Source organism: Scylla paramamosain, chromosome 45 (assembly GCF_035594125.1).
Source record: "Scylla paramamosain isolate STU-SP2022 chromosome 45, ASM3559412v1, whole genome shotgun sequence".
NCBI lineage: Eukaryota > Metazoa > Arthropoda > Malacostraca > Decapoda > Portunidae > Scylla > Scylla paramamosain.
In genome coordinates this window covers 5,252,501-5,272,161 of record NC_087195.1, presented here as the reverse complement: position 1 = coordinate 5,272,161, position 19,661 = coordinate 5,252,501, and the positions used below count along the sequence as shown (strand labels likewise).

Sequence of the window (19,661 nt, the reverse complement as noted above, 5' to 3'; positions counted from 1 at the left end):
TGAATTGCGCAAATTGTGGGACTGTATAAATAAATTGGGAAAAGTACGTGCGTGGGGAAAGCAATATTAAGAGTGGTAACAAAAAGATGTGGTATGAAAATATATGCATGGAATAATTGAGTAGATATGCATCCAGCGTGAAAGATATGGATTGATTATTCCACACACACACACACACACACACACACACACACACACACACATATATATATATATATATATATATATATATATATATATATATATATATATATATATATATATATATATATATATATATATATATATATAATATATTATATCAAAGAGAGTTGAAGAATAACCTGCAGACTGATCATTCAGCACACACACACACATATACAGACGCACACATTTAATCTTCCCACACATTTTGCCAGCCACATCTACCAGTCTTGGCCAACACGTGAGGCTGATCACTGCTCCTTCTGCACCACAATTCCACAAGGTGAGTATGCATTGCTGAGAAAATTCTAACCAAAGCCTGAGTGATAAAAATGCAAAGCTGTACGTGTGTGTGTGTGTGTGTGTATGTCATTTTTTTTTAACCTTACTTGATCTTGTTTTTTATTTGGCCTTTTTATTTTGTGTAGAAAGAGAATATTTTAATTTTTGAGTTTGTGAACATGGCGATCCCAAGTGGGAGTGGTACGAGGATGGGGGAGGAGCCTTTTGCTTTACTATTTTGTCTCCTTCCGAAGTATTTGTTGAGAATTAGTTCCCTACAGCTTAACTAGAAGGACTGATGGGTGGGGAGGGGCCTTCTGCTATGCTATCATACCTCTATTATGTTGCTAATTTGTATAATCTAGATATATAGATAGATAGATAAGTAGATAGATAACTGGCCACTGCTTCAATAATCTAAACTGCACATGATATATAATATTAAAATTCCTTAGTATTGCACCATAATAGTTTTGATTAATTTAAGCGCAAGTGTAATAATCATATTTCAAATTATGATTTTATCTTTCACATTAATTTACCGTATTTAACCAGACATTCAGACCACACATTTTCGTAACAGTGGGATATTTTCGTACAATTATATGATTTTTGAACACTTCACAAGAAATTATAAAGAGGAAGAGAGGATTAAGAGGACAAGTTTTCCAGGGAATTATTTATATAAAAACAATGGAAATGTTGTAAAGAGCTACTTAAAACATCTCCGGTAATAAAACACAGCATTAGAAGAAGAAAACTGAAGAAATACAAAGCGATAAAGATCACAGGAAAAATAAGGAAGCACAAAAGGCGACGGCCATTTGTCTTTCCCGCACAATTATGGAGATTTAAAGGGATACTACAAAATAAAAAGATAAATAAAATATAACACCAGTAGAAGAAAAATCAAAGAAAATACGAAATATTCACAAAAAAAGGGGGGGGGGGAAATTAGCGACGAAAGTCGACGGTCATTTGTCTTTCCCGCGCGACAACGGAAATATTGCAGGGATACAAAAAGAATAAGATAAAGATAAATAAAACACAGCATTAATAGAGAAAACTGAAGAAATACAGAACAATAAAAGAGGAGGAAAGATGGTCCACGGATGGCGACGGTCATTTGTCTTTCCCGCGCAATCTTGTGCAAGACGCGGGAGACTCGCCACCGTCACCACAACGTACCACTGCACACTGTTTATAGATTCGCGGCTCTGCCCAGCCAGCACAGCAGCCAGCGTGACGCCCCTTGACACCCCGCAGGCGGGAGCAGCAGTAGGTGAGGTACGGGTGGTGGTGGTGGTGGTGTGACGTGGTGTTATGGTGATGGTGACAGACACAGGGGCACTGCTCTGTTTACCTCAGTGATTGTTTAGGAATTTGATGAGTAATCTTTGCTTATTCATTGCGTGGCGGAAACTGTTTATTGTATAGGTAAAGACAGATGTTATTTCAAATCGTAACACTCGGTTAAGGAATCATACGGTGAATTATAGAACTGCATTAATCTGAAGCTAACCTAACATTGCTTAGCCCTCGTATGAAAGCTTCAATGTTACCTTAGTGTTATCCGATGACGCACCTCAGTGGCGGTGAAGAGGCGGGGAGCTGCCACGTAGGGCTGCCACTTCTCTCAGTATCACCCTCTAGATTGTCACACGTATGCCTAAATGTACCGACGTACTGGCTACACTAAGGAAGACTTGAATTTATCGATGACTAGCATGTTATATTGCTCTATTGTTCGGTACTTAAAAAAAATAAATAAATAAATTGAGTATCATATTTGTAAGGAGTCACAGGACGAGAGTGAAAGACAGATTTGATGTTGCCCAGGCTGTCATCAAGTTTACTGGTGGCAGGAGTCAGGACAAGGTGCCACTCTACAGCCCCAGCCTCTAAATACTAGCCTAGGTAAGGTAATACATGATTGTGTAGGAAGGCAGTACAGTGTTTTCCAGCTGTCTGTGTCACCAGGGTATCAGACAGAGGTGTGTGGGGGGGGTGCTGGCTGGACTGGCTCAGGTGATGCATCTGTGGAAGGGTTTGTTCTAATTAAAAACTTTTCCTGGCACATCACATAGGTAGTTTATTAAATATATTTGGTGTGTGTTTGGCAATGCAGGAAGTAAATGCTGCAATATTAATGTAAAGATTGTTTGCCCCCTGCGGTCTGTCTGTCTGTCTGTTTGTCTTTTCTGTGGAGATTGTCAATATTCTTCGGTTCTGGTTGTTATTAATTGCCAAAAGTCAGAGTTTGGGTCTTAGACATGGGACAGTTGCAGTTATTTGTGCCTTGTATGTTACTGGAAAATTAACACACCTTTATTCTTTAAAAAACTCAGTAAATGATTATACTTCTTTATCAGAGTTGTACATCATTCTCTCTCTCTCTCTCTCTCTCTCTCTCTCTCTCTCTCTCTCTCTCTCTCTCTCTCTCTCTCTCTCTCTCTCTCTCTCTCTCTCTCTCTCTCTCTCTCTCTCTCTCTCTCTCAGCCCAGCAAAACTTCATATCCCTCTTATTTCTCTCTGTCCAATCTTGTCATCCTTACTGCCATTGTTACAGTAATTACCCATCTGGTAAGCATTTGTCATATAACATACCCTGCCCATGCCCACTTTCTTCTTTTAATTACAATCTAGGTATGTTTGCTTTGGTCTGCTTACTAATCCAGGACCTTCCCTTCTCATGCTGCTGTGTTGTGCTAAATGTTATCTATTTTCCTTTGAATCCTGAAGTTTATGTTGGGGGGTTTTCACGTGACTCCAGGTTTCGGTCTGCTGTTGAATGCACTCATTATCTACCTCTATATTGAACGCCTGTGTGAGATTGCTTTCCGTAATGCTTCTGTTAACTAAAGGTGCTTGTGTCATGGGACGAAAAGGGAAGAAAATTGTATAAAAATGTAAGACAACACCATTCTGTTTCGTTCACTAAAAATGTTTGAACCTTATACAGATAGATATGTACATCACTAGCAAACTCCCCATGACACTATCCTGTCTTTTCTTCCTGTTCTATTTACAGGATCTGGAATTATGCTTTTCTGGCACTCTTCTGTACTTGTGTAATTGTTCATAGCTGCCTTCACTGTACCACTGTTCTGTCTGTTTGGGCTTGTGTTCATCACTGTAACAGTTATCTTGAAGTCAGGCTTGGAACAAAGTACTGTGTCACAGAAATCAGTTTTGTACAGTTCATTATGTAAATGTTGACAAGACTTGGTGTATGTGGGAACTTTCTAACTTGTGTGGGAATACAGTACAGTACAGCTTTGTGAGAGAATACCAGGAGGCATAAGTACAGGAAAACAATAGATAGAATTTCAGTTTTGGAAGAAGTATCAAAGTGATGGATGTCATTTGTGGTTTTTGTAAAGACACATCAACACAATAAAGAGAAGACTCAGCTATGTAATTGTTTGTTCCCAGCACACTGATAGACCTTGGCTTAGGATCCCAGTGGGATGGAGCCTGTTTGGGCTTGTGCAACCAAGCAGTGCAGCCTATGTTCAGGTGGCAGGCAGTGTATGTGGTGAGGAGTGGGAGTGTGGCATGGAGAGGGGCCTATAGTGTGGTGGTGGTGGTTGCAGGATGGCAGAGGGACTGGTCCACGCTGAGCTGCTGGCGGCCTGCTCCTCCCTGGGCTACAGTGATGGGCTGCACTACCATTGTGAGGCGGACTGTCTGGAGACCACCAAGGACCTGCTACGATACCTGCGGCGGGACGATGACAGCCACGAGGTGCGCCGCGCCCTGGGGGACTCCCGTGTGTTGCAGACGGACCTGCTGCCACTGCTGCAGGAGCACAGCGAGTATGAGGAGCTGCTGCATCTGGTGGTGAGGCTGCTGGTGGACCTCACCAACCCTGCACTCCTGCTGTTCCGGGAGGAGCTGCCAGAGGAGAAGGTGACACGAAAGCAGTTTCTGCAGCTGGTGCGGCACCAGCAGGCATACAAGGAGGCCTTCACGAGTCAGCAGGTGTGGGAGGCCCTGGCAGGTCGCCTCAGGGCCCTCCTGGAGATCCCCAAGGAGGAGCGGGAGGAGGATGACCGCCTGCTGTTGGAGCGGATCCTGGTGCTGATCCGCAACGTGCTGTGGGCGCCAGCCAGCCCCGAGGAAGGCCGCACTGACAACGACTCCTCTGTGCATGATCAGGTACTGTGGGCCATGCACTTGTCTGGTACGGCAGAGCTCCTGCTGTACATGACCACCTCTGTCACTGAGCACGACTTCTCCCTCCACCTGCTGGAGATCATCTCACTCATGCTGAGGGAGCAGGACGCCTGCTGGCTGGCCACTGCCAACCTGCGCCGCTCCGACCAGGAGAAGGAGGAGGACGACCGCAAGCTGCAGGAGCTGCGGCAGCTGGAGGCCCTGCAGCGTGAAGCCCGGCGTCGTGCCGCTGCCTCACGCCACTCCCGCTTTGGTGGCACATACGTGGTGCGGCAGATGAAGAGCATCAGTGACCAGGACCTCATCCTGCACCGGCCGCTTGCCAGCGTCTCTGACATCTCCTTTGACCGCAACAAGAAGCCTCGCAAGCACAACAAGAACCGCGTCCCCATGCAGGAGACCTCCACGCGGCGCCACTCCATCCTGGCTGTCAGGATGTTCCTGCAGGAGTTCTGTGCAGAGTTCGTGGCAGGGGCGTACAACACCATCATGGCCACGGTGAAGGACTCGCTGGACCGTGCCCGCGCCCAGGAGCACGATGAGACCTACTACATGTGGGCCATCCGCTTCTTCATGGAGTTCAACCGCCACCACAACTTCAAGGTGGAGCTGGTGACGGAGACGCTGGCCATCGAGACCTTCCACTTCATCCAGACCCAGATTGAGAACTACTTCGAGAGGATGACGGCCGAGAAGAAGAAGATTGCTGTGTGGTCGCGCCGCATGCACCGAGCCCTCAGGGCGTACCAGGAGCTGCTGGCCACCCTGGCCCACATGGACGCCTCCCCCAGCCAGGATGTGCGCGAGTCCTCCAGGGTCCTGAAGAGCCGCCTGTTCTATGTGGTGGAGTATCGCGAGATGATGCTGCTGCTCCTGCAGAATTATGACCCTCTCAGGATGACCCTGGGCTACCTCAGAGATGCAGTGGAGGCCACACACATCTTCCTCAAGCTGCTGGAGGGCATGTGCAGGAAGGGAAGGCATGTCTTTGTCCAGGGAAAGGGTAAGAAGGCTCCCAAGAAGAAGCCCAAGGTGGCAGCGATGCCGGGCACCACAGCACTCACCCAGGAGCAGCTGCAGGACCTCTGGGATGAAGTATCGCCAGAGGTGGCAGCGGTGGTGCAGGGGCCGTCAGAGAGCCTGCCAGACATGGTGCCTTTTGATGCCCTGTCAGAGGAGCCGGAGGAGGCGCAGAAGGAGACGGCCATGCGGAGGATCAGCAAGCACCTCAGAGGGAAGGAGTTGCCCCAGGCTGTGGCTCTCATGCGGGCAGCCAGGGAGGTGTGGCCGGAGGGGGACATATTTGGCCCGCAGGAGTCTGACAGCACCCAGGACTTCCTCACCCTGCAGGAGATCTTTCTGGCCAACCTCAGTGCCCCCCAGGAAGCCCCAGTGGAGGAGCTGGAGGAGGAGAATGAGGATGAGGAAGAGGAGGAGGAGGAGAGGATGGCATTGATGTCAGAGCAAGAGTTTGACTTCATTGGGTTTGTGCGTCGCTTTGCCAACACCAAAGTGGTGAAGGCATACAGCAGCCTGCTGCACCACTACCCCACCAACACCAAGCACACCAACCATTGCATCCTCAAGCTCTTCCACCGCCTGGCCTGGGACTGCAAGCTGCCTGCCATCTTCTTCCAGGCCTCCCTCTTCTTGGTGTTCCTCAGAGCCATGGAGGACCCCCTCAGGACGACCAGTGAGTCGCCGAGGGAGATCGCCAGGTTTGGCAAGTACATCGTGCGGCAGCTGTACAAAGTGGCGGAGACAAACCCCAAGGTGTTCGTGGAGCTGCTGTTCTGGAAGACCAACAGGGAAGCGGTGGAGATTGAGTGTGGGTACGGAGAGGTGGAGAGCGGGAAGCAGGCGGCAAAGATGGCCTGGAGGGAGGAGGAGGAGGAGGAGCTCAGGATGCTGCACAGGGAGGTGGAGGAGATCCCAATGGAGGCCCGTGGGGAGAAGGACATGGTGGACCTCATCATGGAGCGCCTCATCAGCAACAACAGGACCCGGCGCTCCGTCATCAAGAAGCTGAAGGAGCTTGGCCTCATCCATGACCTGAAGGACCTCAGGAAGAAGACGATCAAGATCTCCGCCCCTAGAACGTGGACGGAAGAGGAGGAGGAGGAGCTGAGGCGGCTGTTTGAGGAGAACAAGGAAGCTATGGACATTGTGGGCAGGATAATGGACAACATGAGCCTGCGGAGACCCAAACACAGGGTGGTGGAGAAGATCTTAGAGCTTGGTCTGGTGGAGGACAGGAAGCAGCTGAGAAAGAAGAGAGCTAAGAAGGCCACAACGAAAGCATCAAAGAGGAGCACTGGGCAGGACTTCCTCTCAGCAAACCAGGCCAGTGACGAGGAAATAGACGAAGGAAGCGAGAGTGAGGCAACATCAGCGAGCGACGAGGAGGGAGACAACACCACAAGGTCCCAGCAAGCCTCTAGAAACCCCCCAGCTCCTCCTGTCCCTGTAGCAACCCCAGCACTGATCTCTAAGGCCCTCAATGTGGTTCTGGGGGCAGGGCGCGGTGAGGCAGTGGAGTGGCTGGCCAGAATCCTGCGTGACGTGGCTGACGACCGCGAGGAGGATGGGGATTTTGAACCAGTGCCTGTCCTTGCTATCACCCAGGCCTGCACGGATGCCATGGAAGATGAAGAATTCCACAAACTCCTCCGTCTTGTTGGTCTGCAGCCTCCAATGACCCACCAGGAGATGTTTTGGCGTGTCCCCTCAAGGCTGTCAGTGGATGGGCTGCGTAAACGTGCACAGTATCTCACACAGGGAGCCTCAGGTGACTTCCAGGACGTAGAGAACCCTGATGAACCTCTTGAACCTGTAGAACCTGAGCCAGCGAAGATAAAACCCAGGAAGCCAAAGAAACTGAAGCCGAAAACTAAACCCAAAACTTCTAAGGTCACTAGCTCAAGTTCTGAGGACAAGGAGAATCACTTCAGAGGAGCGTCACTACTTAATGGGGAGGAGAGTGATGATGGCCGCCTCTCTCAACGCCGGTCAGTAGCAGGTGATGAATCTAGTGAAGATGATGTCCCTTTGTCCTCCCTCACTGGCAGGTCTACCCCGTCATCCTCAAGGCCAAACAGCAGGGTCAGTAAGAGGATGCTGTCTGATGATAGTGATGGAGAATTGTCACAGAGGAAGATGTCAAAGGAGAAGAAGAAGAAGAAACGTTTGGTGCTTGATTCAGACTCCGAGGAAGAGAAGGACGTGGGTGAGAGAGTGGAGGAAGAGGAGGAGGGTGAGAAAGAGGAGCAGCAAGAGGAAGTGGTGTCTCAGACCAGCAAGAAGCAGAGGATAAGAGCAATAATAGATAGTGATGATGAGTGATAATGAAGAAAGGAATTATTTATCTTAGTCATAAAAAAATATCACCAGTCCACCAAGGCATTGTTAAACTGTCAATTAGCAACAGAAATTTGGTGCCTTTGTGTGTGTGAATATTTTATGAAGCTTCTTTTTTTTATAGAAATGAGCTTTACAGTTTTGTTATATATAGAATTGAGCTTTTCAGTTTTTTGTATATTGTCATGAAGAGAATTAACCTAAAAAATACAATGCATATTTATATCAATAGATTGTTTCTGTGTTGCCTTCAGTGTCTCAAAACATACCAAGCTTTGTGAGTCTGCCAAGTACTAGTATGTGGTGAGACTCCTCCGGTAGAAAGAGGAGTCTTGGACTGAAGTTTTACCCAATGAAATTAACACATCAGCTCCTCTGAAACACACACACACACACACACACACACACACACACACACACACACACACACACACACACACACACACACACACACACACACACACACACAAGGAAACAAATGTATATGGTAAGATCGATATGGAAGTAAGTATGAGGTTCACTTTATTTTGGATGTGTAATTGTGTAATGTTTGTTTCTCTCTCTCTCTCTCTCTCTCTCTCTCTCTCTCTCTCTCTCTCTCTCTCTCTCTCTCTCTCTCTCTCTCTCTCTCTCTCTCTCTCTCTCTCTCTCTCTCTCTCTCTCAGGAGCCATTTACAGTGTCATTTTCATCTATAGTCTAAATATATTGATAAGATCCTTTGCATATATAAAGGCATGAAGGAAGGAAATTGCAATCCCTCCCTTGTGCCATCCATAGTAGACATTGATCTGAAGGTAGAGGAAATCTTTAGCCATGAGACCTTATCTGGCAAAGATTGAACCCATGACCAGAACAGTGAGAGCTTTAGATATTGTGACCCTGGGAAATCATGAGGTCAGATGTTGTATGTGGTCTTTATAGTGTGATCACTTAAAGATATGGGGAAGAGATTGATAAGGCCTTTGTCGCATCTGACGAAAGATAAGGCTGTAGAGATAAGGAAAACCACTCTACATGATATGATGGCTTTGTAGTAGTGGATTAATACTCCCTTTTCACTGTCACTCACTGGAAGTTAATGTCTATAGTTATCTGTAGTCGAAGATCTGTTGTTTGACAGTTTTAAAGGCCCCAGAGGTTAGAGAGGTTCTCGTGTGTTTTCCATTCATACTTCCTTGTCACTGTCACTTCCAGGAATACGGGTTGGCTTGTATCATTGCTGTCTGGTGAAGTTAGTCTTTGTTGAAATGTTTCACCCATGACAGTTACTAAGGGCTCCAGGGATGATGAGTCAGGTTCTCATAAGTGTTTATCTAATATGATGATGCAGAACACTTATTGAAGCATAATTTTTTATATATATAGATACTTATAGTTATCTGTTTTTGACAATATTTAAAGGCCCCAGAAATTAGACAGGTTCTCGTGTGTTTCCCATTGATACTTGTCACAGTCACTTACAGGAACACAGATTAGTTTGTATCATTGCTACCTGGTGAAGTTAGTCTCTCTACTTTGAAGTGTTTTCCCCATGACAGTTACCAAGGACTCCAGGGATGATAAGTCAGGTTCTCATAAGTGTTTATCCCATGTGATGATGCAGAATTCTAGTTGAAGCATCAGTTTTTATATATATACTTGTAGTTCCCATCTTGTGGTGAAATACTCGTAAGTGTAGGTACTTTGAAGCATTTTCTGACTTACCAAAAGCCCCAGAGGTGATTACAAAGGTTCTCATTAATGTTTTCTTGCTTGATAATACAGAATTCTTGTTGAAGTATTGGTTAACAAAAGCCCCAGTGGTGGTTACAAATGTTCTCATTAATGTTTTCTTTCTCAATAATGCAGAATTCTTGTTGAAGTATCAGTAGTCATGAAATTTTCCTTGAGAACTCTAAAACTTCCTCTGATAGGCTCTTAAAAACATTTGAGAATATGCAGACCGAGAATGTTTTTAATTCATTGATTGTTCTTGCATGACATAATGGACCAAGAAGGGATGGTACATTGAGGGAAGTTGGTAATATCCGTATTGTAATGTATCACTGGAAAAAAAAAAGCAATATATGAAACCTTTATCAGCATTTACAAGAAAGAAGGGGATCAAACACAATAGATTTGCCAATTTCTAGCCAGTACAGCATTTTGAAAAGAAAAAAGCATGAAAAAAAGAAAAATGTTATGAAAATGTGTCCCTTCCCACAGAGCCATGGACCAGAACCTGAAGGGATGGTACACTGAGCGGTCCCCCATGTGGCCGGGCCAAGCATTCTCCCTCAAGGTGGACTGCAAGCTGCTGCACAAACGGAGCAAATTCCAGAACATTGAGATTTTTGAGAGGTGCGCTGGTGATGGTGGTGGTGGTGGTGGTGTGTATGGTTTATATGTCTTAACGATTTTCTTTATTCTGTCTTTATTATTGTCTTTTTAATCTTTTTCTTTTCCATCCTTGCATCATAACACTGCTATTATTATCATTATCATTATTATTATTACCTATTTTATTTATTTATCTATCATTATTTTTTGGATGGTTGTGTGTTTGATCAGCCTCTCATTGTCAGTGTAGGCTTAGCACCAATCATACCCCTTTGGTTATTCTGGCAGCACCAACCACGGCAAGGTGCTGGTGCTGGATGGCGCCATTCAGTTCACGGAGAGGGATGAGGCTAGTTATCAGGAGATGATCACCTTCCTGCCCCTCAACGCTCACCCCAACCCCAGGAAGGTGAGGTGGTGAGGCGTGCTGGGACCTGCTGTGCTTGCTGGCTTCTCTTCACTGCTTATCTGTTAATTCTTTCTTTTTCTGCTTTGTTTATACAGTTCCACTCTTTTTCTTTCATTTATCTATCTTTATCTATTTACTTACATTTTTTTTATTATTTCTTTGTCCACTTTCTTTTTTTCTGTTTTGTTTATAAAGTTTCTCTCCTCTTTTGTTGTGTTTCATGTCTTCTCTTCACTCTCTTTCTGTCTGTTTCTACTTTTCTCTTCTTTGAGGCGCATTGGGACCTTGCTGTGTTGTGTTTCCTGGCTACTTCTCACTCGGTTGTCTATTAAGAAGTAACCTTCAATATCCCAATGACCCGCAATGCACTGTGTATCTTGCTATTCTTTTTGCTAGGTGCTGGTGGTGGGCGGCGGGGATGGCGGCGTGGTTCGGGAGCTGGCCAGACATCCCGCGGTGGAGGAGGTGGTGCAGTGCGAGATTGACGAGGAGGTAAGCACATGACTTGAAACAGTGGCTTGTATTTAGAAACGCTTTGCTCTCTCACCACGACTATTTTCACGGGCCACAGAGATGATTAGGCGGGTTTTCAAGAGTGTTTTCCCAATCAGTAATGTGGAAATGTTGTTCATCTGCCACCAGAATCATACAAATACCCTTAAAACCCCATGTCACTTCAACTAAAGTGTGGAGGTGTGATGCAGAAGTGTTTCAGAATGTGTCTGGTAGAACTGTAGATAAACAAATAAATGAGTGAAGATATAAAGCAAGTTTCCGAGTCCCAAGGCAGAGGAGTGAGGGGAGAAGCTTGACACTCGTGCCTTCCCCACGCAGGTGATAGAGGCATGCAAGACACACGTGCCGTCAATGGGGTGCGGCTTCTCCAACCCCAAGCTGACCCTGCACACTGGGGATGGCGCCAAGTTCCTGGAGGAGACGCAGGAGAAGTTTGACATCATCATCACGGACGCTTCAGACCCCGTGGTGCCTGACGAGGGGGATGAGGGGACTAAGGATGGTGGGAGTACTTTCTTGTTTTAACCCTTCCACTGCTATGATTGTGCATTGTACATTGAGATCTCTGTAATAGCTTGTTTGGACGGACATAGAGAAAAGAAATATGATGCTAATTTTGTCTTTCGTAAGTTGCAGAAGTACATTTTTAGATACTGAAGTAAAATCAATTGTCCTTTTAAAAGAAGTAGGTGATGATGGGAATAATTAATTAGCAGTGGAAGGATTAAATGGAAATGCTTAAAGGAAAAGAAACTAATTGAGAAGATAAGTCATGCTAGTCTTCAGATTAACTCTCTCCTTTCCTGTACTGTAAATGTGACGTGTTTCTTTGGCATCCACCCCGTCAGGTCCTGCCGTGTCTCTGTTCAACGAGGATTACTATGTCAAGATGAAGGGCAAGCTGGCAGAGGGTGGGATTCTGTGCTGCCAGGTAAAGGTGGTGGTGGTGGTGGTGGTGTGTTGCTGTGAGGTGATAATGAAGAGTGGTGACTTAGCAAGTAGTGATGTGCAGTGATGAAAAATAATGATAGTGATAGTTGTGGGTATTTGTCTGCATATAATAATGAGTTTTTTTTTTTTTTTTTTTTTTTTTTTTTTTTTTTTTGTGTGTGTGTGTGTGTGTGTGTGTGTATGTTTGTAAGATGGTCAGCTTGAATAATCTTAAGTCTCATTACAATCATCACCTACCTTGATCTTCACTGAAATCACCACCTATTTAAATCATCATAAACTTTCACCTCACTCACCTGCTTATATATCAACTCTCACTACAGTTACCACCTAGTTTCATCTCGCTCCTTCCTGCCTTTCTCTCCTGCTCAGGGCGAGAACATGTGGCTTCACGCTGACCTCATAATGAAGCTAATGAACGGGTGTCGTGAGGTGTTCCCTGTGGTGGACTACGCTTACACCTACACCCCAACCTATCCTGGTGGACAGATTGGCTTCATTCTCTGCAGTGTTAACCCAGTAAGCCAAAAAAAAAAGTTGGGGATTGAAAAGACGTGTTTTTTTTTTTTTTTTTTTTTTTTTTTTTTTTTTTTTTTGTTGCTCTCAAAGTTCCTGTGGTTTTCTTGCCCCTCTCATATAAAAGGGATGGTTATAATTGTTGTTTAAGTTGTTCTTCTGATCTCATTCTGGTTATTTTTTCCCTAATTTTTTTTGCCCTAATCTCTTTCCATTCTTCCATCATCATCTTTTCATTATTTCCTTCCTATCTTTCTTCTCTCCTTCATTATTTCCTTTCTTTTCTATCACACATTTGCCTGATCTCCCCTTCCTTCTTTCCAACCCAACCTAACCTTCCTTCTTCTTTCCTCTCACCTCGTCTCTTCCCTACAGGCCACTAATTTCAAGGAGCCACTGAGGGTTTGGGACCATAACAAGGCAAATGAGATGGGCCTTAAGTACTACAATGCAGAGATTCACCGGGCCTCCTTTGTTCTCCCTACCTTCATGAGGAACCACCTGACACAGACTAACTAACTGGGAGTGAGTGAGTGATAGGTTATATGAAAGGTTAGAATGGTTATGAGGAGGCTTGGAAAAGGTGGGAAGTTTAAGCAGGTGAGTAAACAAAGAAATGGAAGGATAAAAACTAGAGAAAAAGAAGCTAGGATGAACTGGAGAGCTGCAAGAGGTAGGGAAAGGATAAAATCTAGGGAAATTAAGTGAGGGTGGGATGGAAAGCTTGGAAGGGTATTGGAAATGGAGGAAAATGTTTTGTGTATGGTGTTACATGAAGATTTATTGAAGGGAAGTACTTGAAAGAGGAAATTTAAATAGAAGATGTGCTGGAAGCTTTGAAAGGATAAAATTTTGAGAGTAAATGGTGTTTGTAGGAATAATTGAAATAAGAGGATTAAAAAAAAAAATTCTGAAAATGTTAAAAAAAAAGATGGAAGAAACTGCAAAGGGATAGGAAGTAAGACTGAAGAATGTACTTTTATAATAAGCAAGAAATAAAGCTGTGTAATAATACAAGAGTAAAGAAGAAAAGAATAGACTGAAAAATAAAAGCTTGATTTGAATGTAACAAAACAAGATACACTTGCTGAAGAGAAAAAAAATATTATTGGCAGCTTTTTTATTGCCTTGCTTTCCTATGTTTATAAGTGCAGCTAAAAAAAATATATATATAAATAAAAAAAAAAAAGGAAAAGAAAAATAAATAAAAAGTGTATATTTCATTTAAAGGTTGTGGGTTGTGTTACTAGGTTCGGAGTTTTGTTTTTTGCCATTTTAATTAAAGTGTTGGTGTGTTACTGGAAAGATGTTAGCTATGATATGTAGAGTATGGTATGCAGTATTTTTAGATTAGTTACACCATTTATATCAAGTTGTTCTTACTGTAATTGGTTGTAGTAATGCAGATGACTATTTATTTATTTGCTTTTGTTTTTATTAATGTTATTGTTATTATGTATATTTTTTCAAGATTTGTGTCATGTAATTGTTTTTTTTCTTTTTTTTTTCTTTTATTTACTTATTTTCTCAATACTAACTGAAAATAACATCTCTAGTTATTATTATTATGTATATTTTTTAAGGGTTGTGTGTCATTAATTGTATTTTCTTTATGGTTGTTTCAAAATGTATGGGCGTTACTTTATTTTTATTTTTTTTTCGTTTTTCCTTTCTTTCCTTTATTTACTTATTTTCTCCTCCATACTAACTGAAAATAATCTCTCTTCTAGATATCATTATTACCGTTGTTATATTTTTAAAGAGTTGTCAGTTAAATGCATTTTCACTAAGTTTATTGTAGCTTTTTGATATATTAACTTTTTTCTATTTCCTTTTCCTCCTTATTAACTGAAAAGGGCATCTCTAAATCTTCTAAATTGTTTCTCTTAAGCCTCTAGGTATTATTATCATTACTGTTATTACAGTAAAATCCCTTTCATCCGGCATTCGAGTATCCGGCAGCTTCAAGTATCCGGCACATTTTTCCCTGAGCCTTAAAATCAATAAAAAATCAATGTACTCATAAAATCGATTAAAATTCCCGCGCCAGGCATACTTTGTCCCCTCGCCACCAGAGCGCACTGCTTCGCGCCACCCATGGCCCACTGCACTGTGTTTACTCAGTGACTCAGTCCCGCGTGTGCACTGTTTATCACCTGACGCCTTCATCATGCCTAAAGTTGTAGAAAAGAGGAAGTGTGTTGTGCTTACACTTAAGCAGCTGATCAGATCAGCTGATCTTTGTTATGGTAAGATGCGTGAGTGTAGGGTGGTGATTGTGGACATAATTTCACTTCTATTCAAGTATCCGGCATGTCGGCGGTCCCGTTGATGCCGGATAAGAGGGATTTTACTGTATTAATGTTTCTTTAGATATATATTTTTATTCTTTATCTTTCCTTGTTAAGTTTATGTATAATGAAAACACAACATTATTTTATTGCTGATGACAGTAAGCCAGACTCTGTGACATCATTATTACTGATTATATAATGCTGCCTGAGATTATTGACCATTTTTACTAACTATATAAATATGTTCATTTATTCAAGGTTCTTGTTAATATTTTGCCTAATTAATTAACTTTTTTCCTCAGATTTTTCTTTTCCCTTTTTGTTTTATTATGTTTTGTATGTATATTACCATATATTTATTCAATTTTTTTGTTGTTATATTTCAAACACTATATTTAATTACATTTGTGGTGCCATATTTTGTACCTTACAGTTTACAGTTTCTTCATCAACTTGCTGAATTATTTTTCATAGTAGTGTTGTGTGATTTGCTCTCCATTTGCATCTTCTATCTTGTATTCATATTGCTAAGTATTACCAAACTTATGTTGAATGATTTAATATTTCTTTTACAGATGTTTTGTTCATGGTATGACTTTATTATTATTTTCTTTAGTCATGATGCCAGATATTTTTCTAATTCTAGCTTTATTGTATTTGCATCACTAAGTATTATATTATCATGTTTTTATTCATTTATCTATTTTTATGATACCAGATAATTTTTACTGCTAACTATCTTTTTATGTGTTTCTATTACCGAGTATTATTTTATCATTTTCTTTATTTATTCACTATGAATAACTGCCCTACATAGTTTATGGTTTCATGTCAGCATCCTGAACCACAGATTATATCAGGAATGTGTTATAATGCACTTTTTTTGTCTCCTAGAAATGTGTATTGCACATTGGGGTAAGGCTTAGGTTAAGTGCAATATTAAGGCTGACAACAATCACTGGTGAAATAATGTTTATGTATAAAGTATTGCATTTCTACACTCGACTTTCTGTGACACCAGTCTTCCCAAAATTTTGTTAAGTGCTCATTTTGAATAATATTTTTACCACATTTACAGGTGTGATATACAGGCTGGTGTGGGTGCAAAGAATTCCATGTAAGGGTGAAGGCTAGTTGAGGAATGATACACTGCAGCAGGGTAGAGAGAATACGTCCAGTTAAATAGGGATAGAGCGAGGGTATTGGATATACAAACATGTTTCAAAATTAAGCAATGTTTATTGCTTCACAAGTTCCCCTATAAAGATAGAAATAGCAAACAGCTAAATCATTCTGAACAAAGCCAAAAATAACTTGGAAGTCAAGTCCAGCCATAAAATCTTGCAACCCAGCAAAGAAAACGGAGAAGCTGCAATGTGATGGCGGGCGGAACTATTTTGTTATTCATTACTTGACTTGAACATTGCCGAGAGTCTGTGCCTTCACCACGCCCTTCCCCGGCACAGTGAATGGCACGCCCTTGTACACCGCCACCTTGTCTGCATTGGTCTTGAGGTCCGGCGCACAAGTCTCAAATATTTTCTTCTTGGGATTGAGGACGGGGTCGGGGTGGCGTGTAAAGCCCTCAAACTCCACGAGGTCGCCAGGCTGGCTGCCCTCGGGTGGTGCCAGGATCTCCACCTGCAGGAAGAAGCTTGTCATTCATATCACCATCACCATTAGCTGCCTTGGTATCATCACTATAAAGATAAAGAAGTCAACACCAGCATCACTATTAGCATCCTTGGTCTCACTATATCACTGCCAGTATTTACCATCTTACTAAGGAACAAAAACACTGGCTGCTATCAGTGTGTGTGTGTGTGTGTTTACCTTCTCTGGGGTGGAAGCGCACATCACCATGGCCTCTGAGGTCACGCCGCGCATCTTGGCCGGTTTAAGGTTGCACAGTAAGACAGCCATTCTGTTTTGCATCTCCTCTACCGGGATGAACCTCACCAAGCCGGACACCACTGTCCTCTTCTTCTCCTCCCCAATGTCCACCTGAAATAGGAAGGAGATGAAAGTTAGCTCGTTATTACTTTGGTGTTCATTTAAAAAAGTACGTTATTTAATTTTGGAAGTTAGGTCATTGTTACTCTGTCTGATATCCATTTTAAACTAAAAGCACATGAGTGATTTAATTTGTTTCAGTGAAGGAAAAGAAAGTTATCTCATTGCTACTCTATCTATGATCATTTTAAATTGAAAGGACATGTTAGTTTATAATTTGTCTCCTCTTAAAAGTTGATTCAGTAAAGGTTTTACGATCAATCAACTAACACTGGATCTAATAAATGTATGGATGAGGATAATTGGATATAGTTAGTAAGTTTCATATAGGGATTAAATGTCAATCAATCAATTAACTATTAGATCTGATAAATTTATGAATATAGTAGATATAGGTATGTTTAATGTAGGGACTGCCATGTGTAGGTCTGACAGCTTCTTGCAGCTTCCCTTGTGCTTTTGTGTTATGTTCATAGACGGCAGTGGGAGGAGAAGTGTCTCACCTGTTCCACATAGAGAGCATCAGCATCCGGGTGTTTCTCTGCTGTCACAATCCTACCCACTCTGAAATCCAAGCGAGACACATCCACGGGCGCCTCCTCCTCAGCTTTCTTCTCTCCCTTCTTCTCCCCTCCCTCTGCCTTCTTCTTTTCCTTCTTCTCTGCCTTCTTGTTCACCTTCTCCTGTTATGATTTTGTTTTTAAGTATAAGGAGTATGCCTCTTATTCACATGCAACTGATTTCATTCTTGTTATCAGAGGTATTTTTAAGCATCTCTTGTCAGTCAATAAGTAAACCAAGTCCTTTAATCTCCTGAGGTATTGTATGAGCAATGTTATTAACTTTGGAGTTTATTTTGTCACCTTCTCTGCCTTCTGCTGTGGTGGTGCTGCTGCAGGGGCTGGTGCCGGCTGTACTGCTGCAGGGGCTGGTGTCTGCGTGGGGCCGTTGATACCATGCCCTGCTGTGGATTTGGTGAAGTCATAATGCTGGAAAGAGAATGAGTAATATATCAGTTTTATGTCATTCACTCAAAAAATGAAGGAATAATGATTTGTTTGATGCATTTTTTACACCAGTGAATTCAGAGGGTTACAAATTGTCTGATGCTGTTTATGGAGGTGAACACACACACACACACACACACACACTAGAAATAAAGCACAATAATTAGCTTGTTGCCTTTTTGCACCAGTGAATTCATTGGGTTACAAATTTCTTGATGCTGTTAGTTTATGGAGATGAACACACACACACACACACACACACACCTGCTGTATTCCCTGAGTCTTCTCCAGAGCCACCAGGGTTTCCTTGAGGCGGTCCACTTCAAGGCGCAGCTCCTGGTTCTCCTTCCTCAGCTGCTCCTTCTGTGAGTCTGCCGCCGCCGCCTGCAGCTGTCTGATCTGTGGCAACAAACACCTCTGACGCATGCTGGAGTGACTGGAAGCTGTCTGGACTGTGGCTGTACAATTCAAGGTGAGACAGTTGCTTTGATCATATTTTCAGGAATTAAAATATCTTTGTGACTGAAATTACACAAGCATTTTACATCCCAGTGTTGGATTAGGTTTTGATTAATTCACTTTTTTTTTTTTTTATTGGTAATTCTTTCATTGTGTAGATTATGAATAAAGAAATCATCATATTTTTGCTCAAAAATAATAGTCACCTCTCAGGAAGTTATGAAGCAAAGGATACTTCCATAAGACCCTAATTTTGTGTTCTATGAGTCTACATATATGCATTTAGTAGACCAGCATGGTTAGACAGTTTTTATTCTATTGTTATCTTTACTTTCAGCACATTTTCTTTCAGCTAAATGTTTTTGTTATTTATTGATTAATTAATTTATTTAGGTGAAGAGATAGATAATGGTTACTTAAAGATATTAGTGTTGATTTAGTAGGCCAGTCATAATACGTGACATTTCCAAAACTACAACTTGAGAACACTGCAACACTTTCTACAACTGTCATATGGCTTCAGGTAAAAATGCAGAAAGAGAGAAAGAGAGAGAGAGAGAGAGAGAGAGAGAGAGAGAGAGAGAGAGAGAGAGAGAGAGAGAGAGAGAGAGAGAGAGAGAGAGAGAGAGAGAGAGAGAGAGCACGCACTAACACCACGTATGTAAATGTATCATTTTACATTAAGTACAGCTAGGTAATTTATATTTTACCTTAATTCATCTTGCTAGAACGAAAGTTAAACACCATCACATATCCAAAGTGACAAAACTATATCTGATTTACTTCATCAAGCACTCCAAGCAACGTTACTAAAATAACGTGTACTGACGGCGAGGCGGTCACCTGTCTGTCACGCTCACCTCATTAACACACTTACCTGCTGGCTGAGTAGGTCTATCATCTGCTCAGCCTGCACCGCCTTCTGCTCCAGCCTGGTGAGGAGCTCCTGCGAGGCCATGGTGGGACAGAGGAGCCTGAGGAATGTTTTGGCGGCCACGGCGAGGTGAGGACAGCTGGTACCCCTTCGCTCCTTCACTCCTTCCCCTCCCCCACCTTCGCTCTGAAACTACACTGCCCATCTTGGTGAAGTAAGTGATTTTCTACCTTTTTCTCAGCTTTAGTAGATGGGATATGTGTGTTCTGGCCAATATTGATGTTTTTTTTTATCGTATGTT

At 42.7% G+C, this 19,661-nt stretch overlaps 3 protein-coding genes across 9 annotated transcripts; 2 read left to right on the top strand and 1 right to left on the bottom strand.

Moving 5' to 3' along the window:
* Positions 1-378: 378 nt before the first annotated feature.
* On the top strand, positions 379-8,230 carry LOC135094334 (protein timeless homolog). Of its 4 annotated transcripts, none has more exons than XM_063994351.1 (2): positions 379-466; positions 4,062-8,230. In XM_063994351.1, the coding sequence occupies exon 2, from the start codon at positions 4,063-4,065 to the stop codon at positions 7,984-7,986; it is 3,924 nt and encodes a 1,307-aa protein (XP_063850421.1). In that variant the 5' UTR covers positions 379-466; position 4,062; the 3' UTR covers positions 7,987-8,230. The 4 variants fall into 4 exon arrangements, with proteins under 4 accessions (XP_063850421.1, XP_063850419.1, XP_063850418.1 ...); XM_063994349.1 differs by lacking the exon at positions 379-466 and adding an exon at positions 1,581-1,752; XM_063994348.1 differs by lacking the exon at positions 379-466 and adding an exon at positions 1,582-1,747.
* An 804-nt stretch (positions 8,231-9,034) lies between these two features.
* LOC135094336 (spermidine synthase-like) lies at positions 9,035-16,005 on the top strand. 4 transcript variants are annotated; one of them, XM_063994356.1, is made up of 8 exons: positions 9,035-9,139; positions 10,208-10,342; positions 10,610-10,730; positions 11,127-11,222; positions 11,565-11,748; positions 12,095-12,177; positions 12,570-12,716; positions 13,089-16,005. In XM_063994356.1, exons 2-8 carry the CDS (start codon positions 10,212-10,214, stop codon positions 13,230-13,232), a joined length of 906 nt encoding a protein of 301 aa, XP_063850426.1. In that variant the 5' UTR covers positions 9,035-9,139; positions 10,208-10,211; the 3' UTR covers positions 13,233-16,005. The 4 variants fall into 4 exon arrangements, with proteins under 4 accessions (XP_063850426.1, XP_063850423.1, XP_063850427.1 ...); XM_063994353.1 differs by lacking the exon at positions 9,035-9,139 and adding an exon at positions 9,420-9,570; XM_063994357.1 differs by lacking the exon at positions 9,035-9,139 and adding an exon at positions 9,428-9,477.
* A 221-nt stretch (positions 16,006-16,226) lies between these two features.
* LOC135094337 (aminoacyl tRNA synthase complex-interacting multifunctional protein 1-like) lies at positions 16,227-19,542 on the bottom strand. The gene is made up of 6 exons (XM_063994358.1): positions 19,364-19,542; positions 18,292-18,426; positions 17,884-18,009; positions 17,524-17,703; positions 16,841-17,011; positions 16,227-16,648 (listed from the first exon to the last, which is right to left on the bottom strand). The coding sequence occupies exons 1-6, from the start codon at positions 19,442-19,444 to the stop codon at positions 16,415-16,417; spliced, it is 927 nt and encodes a 308-aa protein (XP_063850428.1). The 5' UTR covers positions 19,445-19,542; the 3' UTR covers positions 16,227-16,414.
* Between the last annotated feature and the right edge of the window lie 119 nt (positions 19,543-19,661).

Excerpts from the sequence above, each read along its gene's own strand:
- LOC135094334 (XM_063994351.1), top strand. The coding sequence starts at position 4,063 with ATGGCAGAGGGACTGGTCCACGCTGAGCTGCTGGCGGCCTGCTCCTCC.
- LOC135094336 (XM_063994352.1), top strand. The coding sequence starts at position 9,534 with ATGACAGTTACCAAGGACTCCAGGGATGATAA. Across the intron at positions 10,343-10,609 it reads AACATTGAGATTTTTGAGAG|CACCAACCACGGCAAGGTGC; the intron begins GTGCGCTGGTGA and ends TTATTCTGGCAG. Across the intron at positions 10,731-11,126 it reads CTCACCCCAACCCCAGGAAG|GTGCTGGTGGTGGGCGGCGG; the intron begins GTGAGGTGGTGA and ends TCTTTTTGCTAG.
- LOC135094337 (XM_063994358.1), bottom strand. The coding sequence starts at position 19,444 with ATGGCCTCGCAGGAGCTCCTCACCAGGCTGGAGCAGAAGGCGGTGCAG. Across the intron at positions 18,010-18,291 it reads AGACTCAGGGAATACAGCAG|CATTATGACTTCACCAAATC; the intron begins GTGTGTGTGTGT and ends TTCTCTTTCCAG. Across the intron at positions 17,012-17,523 it reads ATGCTCTCTATGTGGAACAG|GTGGACATTGGGGAGGAGAA; the intron begins GTGAGACACTTC and ends TTCCTATTTCAG.